Source organism: Schistocerca americana, chromosome 8 (genome assembly GCF_021461395.2).
Source record: "Schistocerca americana isolate TAMUIC-IGC-003095 chromosome 8, iqSchAmer2.1, whole genome shotgun sequence".
NCBI lineage: Eukaryota > Metazoa > Arthropoda > Insecta > Orthoptera > Acrididae > Schistocerca > Schistocerca americana.
Window position 1 is genome coordinate 274,700,802 of NC_060126.1, and position 14,774 is coordinate 274,715,575.

General features: G+C 45.6%; 1 protein-coding gene across 1 annotated transcript in view; it reads right to left on the reverse strand.

Moving 5' to 3' along the window:
• The window catches only part of LOC124545761, a 77,525-nt gene extending 64,361 nt beyond the window's left edge, over window positions 1-13,164 (reverse strand). Inside the window, exon 1 of the mRNA XM_047124706.1 lies at window positions 13,003-13,164. Within this exon, the coding sequence (XP_046980662.1) occupies window positions 13,003-13,164 (162 nt within the window). The remainder of the gene's footprint in view (window positions 1-13,002) is intronic.
• Between the last annotated feature and the right edge of the window lie 1,610 nt (window positions 13,165-14,774).

The window sequence follows — 14,774 nt, forward strand, 5'->3', positions numbered from 1 at the left end:
GACGACCGAGTGCAACACTCTCCCTGACAATTGTTGCTATTCTTATCACTTATACCGTGTGCAGGGCTTACTAGAGACAAGCTTTCCACGTCGGGAGCAGTTTTGTCACTGGTTTCTTCACCAGGCAACCACAATTCCGGGATTTGTGTCATCCATCCTATTCACAGATGAGGCCACCTTTACGCGAAGTGGTATCTCCAGTCTTCTTGGCAGTCATCTATAGGATAGTACGAAGAACCCCTGTGGTATGGTGACAGCGAATCACCAACATCGGTGTAACCGGAATGTGTAGGCTGGGATAATTGGCGACAGTATTTTGGGGCCGGCCATCCTTCCACGTCGCCTAACAGGCCGGAAGTATCGACGTTTCTTGCGGATGACTTTGCCTCCCCTGCAGGAGAAGTGCCATTGATGATTCAGAGGGTTATGTGGCTGCTACGTGATGATGCTCCATCCTGCTTCGCCGTTAACGTCCAGGCCGCATCTCAATAGTGTCTCCCTGGTCGATGGATCGGACGAGGAGGTCCAGCTGCATAGCTTGCTCGTTCACCGGATCTCAACCCGTGCGATTTCTGGTTATGGGCCCGTCGCAAATGTATCGCGTAAGCAGAGCCCATTCCAGATATGGGGACACTGGAGCAGCGTATTCATGCTGTCTGTGACACTGTTCAGATGCAGCTTGGCCGATGTGAACGTGTGAGACAGAACATGCTATTGCGCGTACACGCGTGCGTGTAGGAACACGGAAACCATTTTCAACACATATTCCAACTGTGGCTGCCTAGTACAGCGCGAATTAGACCCCAGTCTCTGTAACAATGTATGATTGAATAAATGGTCTCTAGCGCGGAAACGATACATTTCCGGACATAAGTTCATTAGATCCTCTTTGTTCCGTATCCTTTGATCGATCAATCCCTAGAGTTTGTGCAATGCGGAAAAATCACCCTGTACAAAAGAGAACTCAGGCCATGCTCTCACATGACCGTATATTAAAGATTCACTTTCTCACAACGCTTCCCAGGTAATAATGAGGTGGCATTCAAACGCTTCCCACATATATTAATTAAAATTATTACGTCTTACCTAGATCTTTACTGCACCGTCACCTTCAGAGTATTGCTCATGGGAGAGAATAAACAGATCTCAGTATTTCTGCCACTTTTGATACGTGAATCTTTGAAGTCTGTCTTCGTTGGGGTGTTTAGTACTCTCCGAGTTTCCGCTTTTATCTCCCCCAGTGTATCAAATATTTGCCCATTGGACTCAATTTGTATTTCAAGTAATAGGATTAAGTCATATGGAGTTTAGTCTGGTGAGTGCGGCGGGTGGGGAACAACTGCCATCTTGGTTTTAGTCAAAAATTCCTAAATAATGTAGGCTGTATGCTATTGTGTGTTGAAATGGTGGAATACCCATTTCATTCCCACACCACGTCAGTGGACGTTTTCTCATCATGTCCTCCTTTAAACGTCTTAGATGAAATTCTTTATTGACCGTCTGACCAAGAGAGACAACCAACCTTACAAAGAATCCTGTGAATATCCATGTAATTTTTATATCGCTTGACTGTTACAGGTACAAACGATAGGCACAGAGGATATATATATATATATACACACATATATATATATATATATATATATATATATATGTGTGTGTGTGTGTGTGTGTGTGTGTGTGTGTGTGTGTGCGCGCGCGTGTGTGTGTGTGTGTGTGTGTGTGTGTGTTTTACTAGCTGTTACCCATGGGAAGACCGACACATACATTAAGGACTCAGGACATTTCACTGAGAAGCTGAAGAAACTGAAACTTGCGCCAAACGACATCCTGGTCAGCTTTGATGTTGTTTCATTATTTACGAAAGTGCCACTCAGCGACGCTCTGAAGCACATCGGTTCCATTTTCCCGCAAGACATCAGAAAGCTCTTCCATGCATGTCTCACCACGAACTATTTCACGTGGAATGGCGATTTCTATGAACAGCTGGAAGGCGTCGCCATGGGTAGACCTCTTAGTCCAGTGGTGGCCAACCTCTTCATGGAACAATTCGAAGCACAGGCACTGGACGTGGCGACTTGCAAACCTAAGGTGTGGTACGGGTACGTCGATGATACTTTCGTGGTGTGGAGCCATGGTGAAGAACAGCTCGGTGACTTCCTAAGACACTTGAACAGCCTCCATGCCAACATAACATTTACCATGGAAGTAGAAAAGGACAAGAAACTGCCATTTCTAGATGTGCTGGTCACAAGGGACGGCGAAAACCTGGGACACAGCGTGTATCGAAAGCCGACACACACGCACCGATACCTGCACAAACTGTCAAACCACCACCCGAGCCAGAAAAGAGGTATGATTAGTATGCACGTAACGAGAGCAGGACGAATATGTGAGCCGCAACACCTCAAACGAGAAATGCAACACCTGGAAACTGTTCTGAGGAGCAAATGGGTACTCCACAAATTATATCAGAAGTGTAACAGAGGCAAACACTCGGCGAAGGAAGGAACAAGAAAAAGAAATGTCGGGTACGGCCTTTCTGCCATACATTCCCAGAGTGACGGACAGTATCGGCCGTATATTGCGCAAACATGGCGTAAAGACGATTTTCAAACCGACAAGGAAGATCAAAGAGTGTCTTAGATCGGCGAAGGATAGAAGAGACCCACTTGCAATGTCGGGAATATACCGTATACCATGTACATGCGGAAAAGTTTACGTCGGAATGACTGGACGATCAATTAACACCAGGATCAAAGAGCATAAGCGATATTGCAGGTTGGGGCAGGTGGAGAAACCGGCCGTGGCAGAGCACGCACTGAATGAGACCGACCACGTAATAAAATTCGCCAACACGGAAGTTCTAGCTGTAGAGAAGCACTATCACACACGCTTGCTCAGAGAAGCTGTAGAAATACAAAAACACGCGAACAGTTTCAACAAGAAAGAGGAAAGCCTTAAGGTAAACGGATCCTGGCTTCCCGTACTGCAGCGAACGACCGTCGCAGGTAGCAAGAGGAGAACCGCACTGGAAATGACCGCGGAGAAGCCCTCGGACGTTGGTGCGCCAGGTACATATAGTCTGCGGCCGCGAGCTCGGCTCCAGTTCACCACCGGCAATGGAGGGTGAAACTTTGACAATGCCAGCCACTCGTGCTGGCGAAACGTCAGAAAAATCATTAGATGAACGTCGGCCGAAGAACCCAAGACAGGAGCCAATAGACAGTTTGTCAACAAGTGGCCACGAAAGCCTTAACAATTTTGTGTATATGGTCTGTTCACTATGCAAAAATAGTATGGAAGTATGGATCAAACACACAGCAGGTCGTATAACCACCGTATTCGTTACTTTGAATCGTATCACATAGAACGTATCAACCAACAAAAGCATTTTCACAAATACGAAAAAAATCAAAAGCCAAAGAGTAAATATATTTTTCAAAGTGTATGTATTTCCCTGATTCGCGTATTATTCTTCACATCCGTATGGATCTTGTCCTACACATTTTCTAAAGTAGTTTATGTTCTTCCTCAGGGTTCTCTCCATGCCATATTTCATCGCAATCAGTTCAACGTGTTAGTCGTGAGAACGTAACAGATAGAGCCACTTTCGCATTTATAATTGGTATGGATAAAACTTTCAATTACGGTATCTTTTTTCCATGGTCCAATTTTGATTAAATAAAGCCTATACTGTACCCCAAGCTATGCTTAAGTTACCTGTGAAAACCCCCATGAAAATTCGTCTAGTAGTTCTTGAGACTAGCGTGTTCAAACAGAAAGACACTACAGCTTTACAGATTTATCGTTAATATATATATACATATAAAATCAACCACAGCGTTTGTGAGTATTGTTGAAGGAGAATTCCGCATTGAAAAGAGTGCGAAAAGGTGTATATTTCCTAAAAATTTCAATAGTCATAAAAAAGCAATGTTTGAATTGAATCGGAAAACAAATAAGTTCTGGGAAAGATATTAAGTAACCTGAGGTTCGCGACCGGCTAGCCGGTCCTCGGCACGAATCCGCCCGATGAATTAGTGTCGTACACTACGTCGGCGATTGGTGCGCAAACGTTGTCTCCACGTTCGCTTACACAATAAGGGAGGGGGGGGGGGGGGTCCACTAGGCGCCGAACCGCACTATAACCGTGGGTTCGGTGTGGGGCGGCGGTGAGGTGGTTGGACTGCTGTGGTCTGTTGTGGGGTTGCGGGACGAAGCCTCTCCATCGTTTCTAGGTCCCCAGTTCAATACAAACACACAACCTGAGGTTTGCTTATGATACTGTCCTTTTTACAAATACTGCAGAAGTCCTTCCGTTAAGCTGCTCTGAAGTAGGTCTGAAAATGATGTATGACAAAACTTGGATCATGATGAATGAATGGACACCGGCGGGAAATACGCAGATTGGAAGAATACAACTGCAGAGGGTCACAGAATGCGTCCATCTGGGCCAACTAGAAAATTTGAAACAACTCTTAAAACTGAAATATTGCGACGTATTAAACTGGGCTTGTAGCTTACGGAAGATACTCTTTTGTTTTCACGCCTAAGATGTCGGCCGAATAGAAGAAAATAAGTTTTGACCAATGTAATTACCAGTGATAATTTATGGCTGTGAGACGTGGACATCGAAAAGAGTTCATTGTTAGAAAATTAATAGTAGGTCAAAGATGAATCAGTGTTGGGCTACACAAAGAAAGACAGAAAGGAAGTAGTGAATATCAGACGTACAACAAACGGTCAGTGACATGATGGAAAGAGTAACTACTTCGAAATAACGGTGGGCTGATATCGCTCGATGAATGGGTGGAGATGGTCTAAACATATACTAGATTGCAGTCCAACTTACCAAAAAAGACCAACGGACAGATACCACAGAGACTCACGACAGACAGCTGCGTTCAGCTGGCTACGGGAAGATCAAGATCGGCAGAAATGGAAAAACCTGCTGGGATCCTATGATAACGAGGCTTAATGTTACTGTTTTGATGCGTCGATCTTCTTTAGGCCGAAGTGAAGGAGTCTTCCACTACGACGATTGCTGCTTAGTTTCAGAGTTACAGCCATAAACTCAGCTTTCATCATCAGTGAAAACCTTTGAAAGAAAGTTTGGATCATCTTGAAACAGCTGTTTAGCTTCACTGCAGACTTCCACTCAATGTTGTTTCTGATCGTATTGAAGCAGTTGTGTCACACATAAGGCCGCAATATTTCTGATGCTCGTTTCTGTTGACAGAAAGCGTTCACATGTACCATTATATATTCCCAATGTGTTGCCCAGGTGTTGGATGGTTTTTCTGAAATATTTTAGAATCAGAATCACATCCCTCGCTGGTGTGATGTCAGCTGACCGCCGCGCCGACAGGAATTGTTGTCGTCATCAGCACACGTTCGCTCGTTTTTGAAACGCATGTGGCAGTCTTAATGGGAGACTTCACTTTAAAATTTAACTTTTCTTCTAGTTTGCCGGTTTCTACTGAATTTTAAAATCGTGTCTAGATGTAGCAATTCTCAAGCTTTGAAGTCTGGAGCTTCACTGGATTTTGAGTTTTCAATTTTTACAAAGTAATACAATTCTCAATGGTATACTTGAAAATCAATTTTTGGTACACAGACCTCAATTTTCACATTCCAGACGTTTAGGTACATTCTCAAGACATTGTTCAACAGGCCTATGCATTAATTTTATGAGAAATGTTATTAACGTACTCTCAGTACTTTTTTCAAGTTTCAAACTGAAATTTCCATTAATTATCGGTTCATAAATGGAATAAAAAGTAGATAAACTCATTTTCTATTATATTAAAGCATAGAAGTATGCAAATAGCTCAAGACTACTTCCTGCGAAAATTTCACTGAGATTGGTTGCTACTGAGGACAAAATAGTTGGCACTGAACTTAGAGAAACTAAGTTACAGGAAAATGGATTTTAAAATTTTATTAAAAATGAATGCTAATACGAGACACACACCTATTAAAATTCACCAGTACCATACACTTTCCCTTCCTGCTCCCGTTAGGCTCCTTCTTCTTCTTCTTCTTCTTGTAATTTCAAGACTGGGGTAGCCTTTTTATTAAATTTTCTCTTCTCCAGGCAGCATCTTGTAGCCTGCTTGATCCATCGTTTATCTCTAGATAAGGAAATCTTCTTCTGAGAGTACATGAAATGTATTCACAGTTGCGAATATAGACGACCATCAGCTGTGTAATGGAATGACGTCAATGAAACTTTGTCCCATACCGGGACTCAAGCCTGGATTTCTCGCTTATCGTGAGCTGTCGCCGTACCATTAGGCTATCCGAGCACGACTCACGGCCATTTTCATATGTCGTCAACAATTTGTTCACAACCTATACTCATACGTCCGTTATGTATGTTCCCGTACAGGCGAGACATTTTACTTGAAAGTCGCTTGCTCGGCGTCGGCAGATAAATACGATATTGGTGTGCCTCTGTTCTTCAGAATTACAATGCAATGTTCCTTTGATCTGAAAGTGAATAGCAAAGAAATCCTAAGTTCTGATTGGAATATTTATCGCAAGGATAGGTTAGTCGCCAATGGTGGTGCTATATTTATTGCAGTAAAGATTTCGATAATATCTAGCGAGGTTATCCCGAATACGGGTGAAGTTAAGCATCAAAGATCGGTTAAAAATGGTGATCGGATGCTTTTATAGACCGCCTGGATGAGTAGTGATAGAACACTTCAGAGAGAACTTGCAGAATACTGTTAATAGCTTTCCTAATCATGCCGTTGTAATAGGAGGTGACTGCAACATGCCAGTTATATATTGGGAGAAGTATTTCACCAAAACTGGTGCCAGACAAAGAGATTCGTGTGACATTACTCTGAATGGCCTGTCCAAAAATTACTTCGGGGATATAATCAGAGAACCATCTCGAGAAGGAAACATTTGATATTTCGCTATAAGCAGACTTTAACTTATCGAGTAAGTTAAAGTTGAGGAAAGTATCAGTGATCATAAGGCTGTGATAGCACCTTTGACTACGAGTATTAGAGGGAATATTAAGAAAATTAGGAAAATATTTTGCTTAGAAAGAGCAACAGGATACAAATTGCAAATGGAAAAAATTCAAAAGCATCGTTCAGTATGCCTTAGACAATATATTCCGAGCAAGATCTTAAGGTTTGGGAAAGACCCACCGTCATGTAATATCCGTGTTAGGAAGCTGCTATGGGAACAGGGCCGTCTTCGCCACACATTCAAGAGAAGTCAAAAGCTGGCAGACAAACAAAAGTTGAACGTAGTTAAAATGAGCTTTGGGATATCAATAAGAGAAGCGTTCAGTGACTCTGAAAGTAAAATTTTGTCAGCCTATCTGACTAAAAACCTTAAAAGAATTTGGTCTTACGCAGAATCGGTCAGTGGTTCGAAATCATATATTCAGTCACTCAGTGAACTTACGAGCGCCGCAACTGAAGATAACAGAGAGAAGGCCGAAATACTGAACTCGGTCTTCCGAAATTGTTTCATTGCCGAAAATCGTAATGCGGTCTCCTCATTTCAATCAATGCACGTATATCGAAAGGCAGGTATCGAGATAACCGACCGCGGAATAGAAAGGCAACTGTAATAGCTTAGTAGTGGAAGGGCATCAGGACCAGATGAGATACCTGTAAGATTCTACAAAGGTTATAAGGAAGGACGTCCTCCCTCTTCGACAGCAGTTTATCGTAGTTCAGTGGAGCAACGAAGGGCACCCAACGACTGGAAAAAAGCGCAGGGCATTCCCGTTTTCAGGTATGGTCGTAGGACAGTTGCCCATGCAAGGGTTGGCACTTTAATAGTGGCAACTATTTATTTACAGCTCGTACAAAATAGATACATGTTTCAAAGTTTTACTGACCTTCAGAGTAGTCACCAGCATTGTGTATAACCCGTTGACAGCGATGTGGAAGTCTTAGGATACGCTTAGCAGTGCCAGCTGTGTTGACAGTTCGAGCGGTGTATTGGCCAACGAATTTGTAGCAGTGCTGAAGCGAATGCCGTGAAGTGTTTCCTTAAGTTTAGAAATCGAGTTGAACTCACGAGGGCTTAAGTCAGGAGAGTGCAGTAGGTGGTATAGGACTTAGCAGACCCAGCTGTCAAACAAATCAGTAACAGCTTGCACTGTACGTGCTTCAGCATTGTCCTGCAAAATGGTGGTCAGGTCCTGCTGAAAGTAACATCACTTCTGTTCTAAGCTGGTCGTATATTGTGTTCCAAAACTGAACAGCATATAGACAGAAGTGATGACACTTTCTGCAGGGCCTGACCACCATTTTGCAGGACAATGCTCAAGCACGTCCAGTGCAAGCTGTTACTGATTTGTTTGACTGACGGGGCTGCTAAGTTCTATACCACCTACTGCACTCCCCTGACTTAAGCCCTCGTAAGTTCCACTCGGTTTCTAAACTGAAGGAAACACTTCACGGCATTCGCTTCAGAACTGCTACAAATTCGTCGGCCAATAGACCGCGCCGCTCAAACTGTCAACACAACTGGCACTGCTAAGAGTATCCTACGACTTCCACATCGCTGTCAACGGGTTATACATAATGCTGGTGACTACTTTGAAGGTCAGGAAAACTTTGAAACACTTAGTTGCCACTATTAAAGTTCCAACCCTCATAATTATAGGCCTACTTCGTTGACGTCAATCTGTTGTAGAATTAAGGAATATATTTAGTGTTCAAAAATTATGACGTTTTTCGAGAACGAAAATCTCGTTTCTAAAAATCATCATGGATTCCAAAAAGAGAAATCTTGCGAAAGACAGCTCCTTCTGCTCTTTCACGATATCCACAGCAATGTAGACAACGGCAATCAGGTGACACCGTGTTCCTTGATTTCAAGAAGGCATTTGACTCCGTCCCGTGCTGCCGTCTACTGAAAAAATTACGATCTTACCGATTTTCGGACCACATTCGCAACTGGATTCAGAACTTCCTTGTAGACAGAACTCAACACGTCGCTCTTAACGGATGAAATCGACAGGTGTAAAGGTAGTTTCGTGTGGCCGAGCGGTTCTAGGCACTTCAGTCTGGAAACGCGCGACCACTACGGTCGCAGGTTCGAATCCTACCAAGGGCATGGATGTGTGTGATGTCCTTAGGTTAGTTAGGTTTAAGTAGTTCCAAGTTCTAGGGGACTGATGACCTCAGATGTTAAGTCCCATAGTTGGTTGGTTTTGGGGAAGGAGACCAGACAGCGATGTCATCGGTCTCATCGGAGTAGGGGAGGATGGGGAAGGAAGTCGGCCGTGCCCTTTCAAAGGAACCATCCCGGCATTTGCCTGGAGCGATTTAGGGAAATCACGGAAAACCTAAATCGGGATGGCCGGACGCGGGATTGAACCGTCGTCCTCCCGAATGCGAGTCCAGTGTCTAACCACTGCGCCACCTCGCTCGGTCAAGTCCCATAGTGCTCAGAGCCATCTGAACCATTTTTGTAAAGGTAGTTTCCGGAGTTCCCCATGGAAGTGTGATACGACCGATACTGCTTACAATGTATGTAAATGATCTAGAAGAAAGCCTTGGAAGCTATTTAAGGCTGTTCGCAGATGATGCGGTTGTGTATAAGAAGGCTGCATCAGCAGAAGGCGGTATCGATTCGAAAAATGACCTGCAGAAGATTGATGAATGGTACAGTCTCTGGTAGTCGACCCTGAACGTAAATAAATGTAACGTATTGCGCATACATAGGGAAAAAAATCTATTACTGTGCAACTACGCTGTTGATGAGAAATTCCTGGAAACGGTATCTGCCATAAAGTATCTGGGAGTAACTATCTAGTGCGACCTTAAGTGGAATGACCATATAAAATAAATACACTACTGGCCATTAAAATTGCTACACCAAGAAGAAATACAGATGCTAAACGGGTATTCATTGGACAGATATATTACACTAGAACTGACATGTGATTACATTTTCACGCAATTTGGGTGCATAGATCCTGAGAAATCAGTACCGTACCCAGAACAACCACCTCCGGCCGTAATAACGGCCTTAATACGCCTGGGCATTGTGTCAAACAGAGCTTGGATGGCGTGTACAGGTACAGCTGCCCATGCAGCTTCAACACGATACCACAGTTCATCAAGAATAGTGACTGGCCTATTGTGACGAGCCAGTTGCTCGGCCACCATTGACCAGACGTTTTCAATTGGTGAGAGATCTGGGGAATGTGCTGGTCAGGGCAGCAGTCAAACATTTTCTGTATCCAGAAAGGCCCATACAGGACCTGCAAATAGCGGTCGTGCATTATCCTGCTGAAATGTAGGTTTTCGCAGGTATCGAATGAAGGGTAGAGCCACGGGTCGTAACACATCTGAAATGTAACGTCCACTGTTCAAAGTGCCGTCAATGCGAACAAGAGGTAACCGAGACGTGTAACCAATGGCACCCCATACCATCACGCCGGGTGATACGCCAGTATGGCGATGACGAATACACGCTTCCAATGTGCGTTCACCGCGATGTCGCCAAACACGGATGCGATCATCATGATGCTGTAAACAGAACGTGTATTCATCCGAAAAAATGACGTTTTGCCATTCGTGCACCCAGGTTCGTCGTTCAGTACACCATCACAGGCGCTCCTGTCTGTGATGCAGCGTCAAGGGTAACCGCAGCCATGGTCTCCGAGCTGATAGTCCATGGTGCTCCAAACGTCGTCGAACTGTTCGTGCAGATGGTTGTTGTCTTGCAAACGTCCCCATCTGTTAACTCAGAGATCGAGACGTGGCTGCACGATCCGTTACAGCCATGCGGATAAGACGCCTGTCATCTCGACTGCTGGTGATACGAGGCCGTTGGGATCCAGCAAGGCGTTCCGTATTACCTTCCTGAACCCATCGATTCCATATTCTGCTAACAGTCATTGGATCTCGACCAACGCGAGCAGCAGTGTCGTGATACAATAAACTGCAATCGCGATAGGCTACAATCCGACCTTTATCAAAGTCAGAAACGTGATGGTACGCATTTCCCCTCCTTACACGAGGCATCACAACAACGTTTCACCAGGCAAACGCCGGTCAACTGCTGTTTGTGTATGAGAAATCGGTTGGAAACTTTCCTCATGTCAGCACATTATAGGTGTCGCCACCGGTGCCAACCTTGTGTGAGTGCTCCGAAAAGCAAATCATTTGCATATCACACCATGTTCTTCATGTCGCTTAAATTTCGTGTCTGTAGCACGTCATCTTCGTGGTGTAGCAATTTTAATGGCCAGTAGTGTACTTCCCGTAACATAATTCTCGCGAACGACCACGATGAAAACATTTGAAAAATTAGAACTAATACAGAGGCTTACCGACAGTCAGTTTTCCCACGCTATATTCGCTGGTGGAACGTGGAAGGGGAATCAGTTGGTGGTAACAGAAGTACCCTGTGCCACAGACCGACAGGTGGCTTGCGGAATATTGATGTAGATGTACGAATGAGGATTGGAAAGTAACTCACAATAATTTTTTCTGTACAGGTATTTCTGCTGGAATGCCAAAATTTCACGACGATAAAGTTTAAAGATTGCGCTGCAGAGGGTATTTTGTTTTCGTGTGCAACTCTAGCGAGAGAAGCCCGAACCACAAAACAAACACAGCGCGCATGTTACTGTCGTCAACTTGTGAAGAGCAGCAAGTATAGTTCGATAATTGTGGGGCAAAGAGCATAAATCGAGTGAAATTCACAGGGACATGCGTGGCGTGTATGCTGATGACTATATGGACCGTAACAATGTCTCCAGTTCGTGTGCATTCTTCCAAGTGTACCATAGCGATTGCCACGTTCCGGGCGGCCTGTAGCAGCAGAAATCCCGTACAATGTCGGAGCCATTGAAGCAGCAATTTTGATCGATTGGCGTGTGCAACTGCGAACCTTTTCGCAGCAGTTCAACGTTTCCTGTGGTGCGGTGTTCGATAATGTTCGTGACACGTCGAAATTTCATAAAGTTAGTGCTCATTGGGTGCCTGAGAACTTGACAGACAACCACAAGGGCCAACAAATGACTACAAGCTTCGATCACTTAACACTTTACGCCGTAGAAGGGCATAACTTTCTGAAAGCAATCGTCACTAATGATGAGTCGTGGTCCTACCACGGCACGCCCCAAATCAAACAGGCCTCTAAGGAGGGGAAACATGCTGATTATCCAATACGAAAAAAATTAAAAGTCGCTCAGTCTGCCGGCCGGTGTGGCCGGACGGTTCTAGGCGCTTCAGTCTGGAACCGCGCGACCGCTACGGTCGCAGGTTCGGATCCTGCCTCGGGCATGGATTTGTGTGATGTCCTTAGGTTAGCTAGGTTTAAGTAGTTCTAAGTTCTAGGGGACTGATGACCTCAGATGTTAAGTCCCATAGTGCTCAGAGCCATTTGAACCATTTCACTCAGTCTGCTAAGAAAGTGTCTGTGACAATGTTCTGGGATATGCATGGTGTGTGGTGGACTTTGCTGAATTCTGCAGCCTATATTAAAACTTGAATTAAGTTGCGTCTTCATGACAATGCTCGCCCCCATGTTGCTACTCCTGTTCTTGAGAAAATGGTCAATTTTGGGTGAGAAGTGCCCCAGAATCCACCATACTGTCTGGACCTTACACCGTCGGACTTTCTTCTCTTCGGTCCCACGAAGAAATTCCCGGCCAGCCAATGCTTTGCGACAGGTACGGAAGTGAAATCAGCAGTCCGCAGATGGCTGTACTTCAACCAAATTGACTTCTACGAATAGGGCACAGTAAACTGGCTCCGTGATGGCAGAATCGTGTTGAGAACGTTGGTGACTGGGTATAAAAGCCGGTAAAAGATGTATGTTCATTTGTGACTTCTTTTGTTTTATTAGCTTCTAAACTTTTTGCTAGTAAAATTATAGTGCGCTGTTTTCGAATCTTCCCTCTTAGATGTAGAACTGGGCAGTTTCAAACACAACGACTGTAATTCCTCTGAAATGGTAGTGGGTGAAATGAGAGCAGAGAAATACAACGGTACGTACCGGGTGCTGCTGGGAGCAGGTGCAGCTGACGTTGCCCTGCTGGCGGGAGCACACATCCTGCAGCCTGGGCGGCCCAGCGGCGGCCAGGGCGACGCAGCCAGCGGCCGCCAGAAGCACGGCCAGCGGCGCGGTGCCTGGCACCTGCTGCTGCGGGCGACGCATCCTCGACACGACTGACGCAGCAGGCACCAACGCGGCCAGATAGCCGCCCCACTGCCGCCCGCCGCTTCCTGCGCGCCAGCTCCGGCCTCCTTTCGTCACCACTCCCAGGGAACCACGCGGCGCGCGCCAGCCTACCGCGTCTACTTCCGCTCTGTGAAGCCCCTTTTCCAAGGGCGACTGTCTCGTCTCAGTCGATTACCTGTGACAAGTGTGTACAACAGCAGAGACTCTTTTCGTCACGCTGGGAATACATCCCACTGACAACGCAGGACGATATCTTGCCACAACATTCACTGATCAACCACAACATTATGACCACCTACCTAATAGCCGGTATGTCCACCTTTGGCACAGATACCAACATCGACGCGTCGTGGCATGGAAGCAATGAGGACTTGGTAGGTCGCTGGAGGGAGTTGGCACCATATCTGCACACACACACAAGTCACCTAATTCCCGTAAGTTCAGGGGAGAGGACGATCAGCCCTGATGCCAAATTCAATCATATCCCAACTCTGGCGAGTTGGGTGGGAGGGGGGGGGGGGGCATCACATTAACTGGAACCACTCCATCACACTCCCGACCTTGTGACACGTTATACACTATGTGATCAAAAAAATCCGGACACTGGCTGAAAATGACTTACAAGTACTTGGCGCCCTCCATCGGTAATGCTAGAATTCAATATGGTTTTGGCCCACCCTTAGTCTTGATGAGAGCTTTCATTCTCGCAGGCATATGTTCAGTCAGCTGCTGGAACGTTTCTTGGGGAATGGCGGTCCATTCTTCACGGAGTGCTGCACTGAGGAGAGGTATCTATGTCGGTCGGTGAGGCCTGGCACGAAGTCGGCGTTGCAAAACATCCCAAACGTGTTCTATAGGATTCAAGTCAGGACTCTGTGTAGGCCAGTCCATTACAGGGATGTTACTGTCGTGTAACCACTCCGCCACAGGCCGTGCATTATGAACAGTCAATCGCCATCCCCAAATTGCTCTTCAACAGTGGGAAGCAGAAGGTGCTTAAAACATCAATGTAGGCCTGTGCTGTGATAGTGCCACACGAAACAACAAGGGGTGCAAGCCCCCTCCATGAAAAAACGACCACACCATAACACCACCAGCTCCGAATTTTACTGTTGGCACTACACACACTAGCGGACGACGTTCACTGAGCATTCGCCATACCACCCTGCCATCGAATCGCCGCATTGTGTACCGTGATTCGTCACACCACACAACGTTTTTCCACTGTTCAATCGTCCAATGTTTACGCTCCTTACACCAAGCGAGGTGTCGTTTGGCAGTTACCGTCGTGATGTGTGGCTTATGAGCAGCCGCTCGACCATGAAATCCAAGTTTTCTCACCTCCCGTCTAACAGAAGTAGTACTTGCAGTGAATCCTGATGCCGTTTGGAATTCCTGTGTGATGGTCTGGATAGATGTCTGCCTATTACACATTACGACCCTCCTCTACTGTCGGCGGTCTCTGTCAGTCAACAGACGAGGTCGGCCTGTAAGCTTTTGTGCTGTACGTGTCCCTTCACGGTTCCACTTCACTATCAGATCGGAAACAGTGGACCTAGTCATGTTTGGCAGTGTGGAAATCGCGC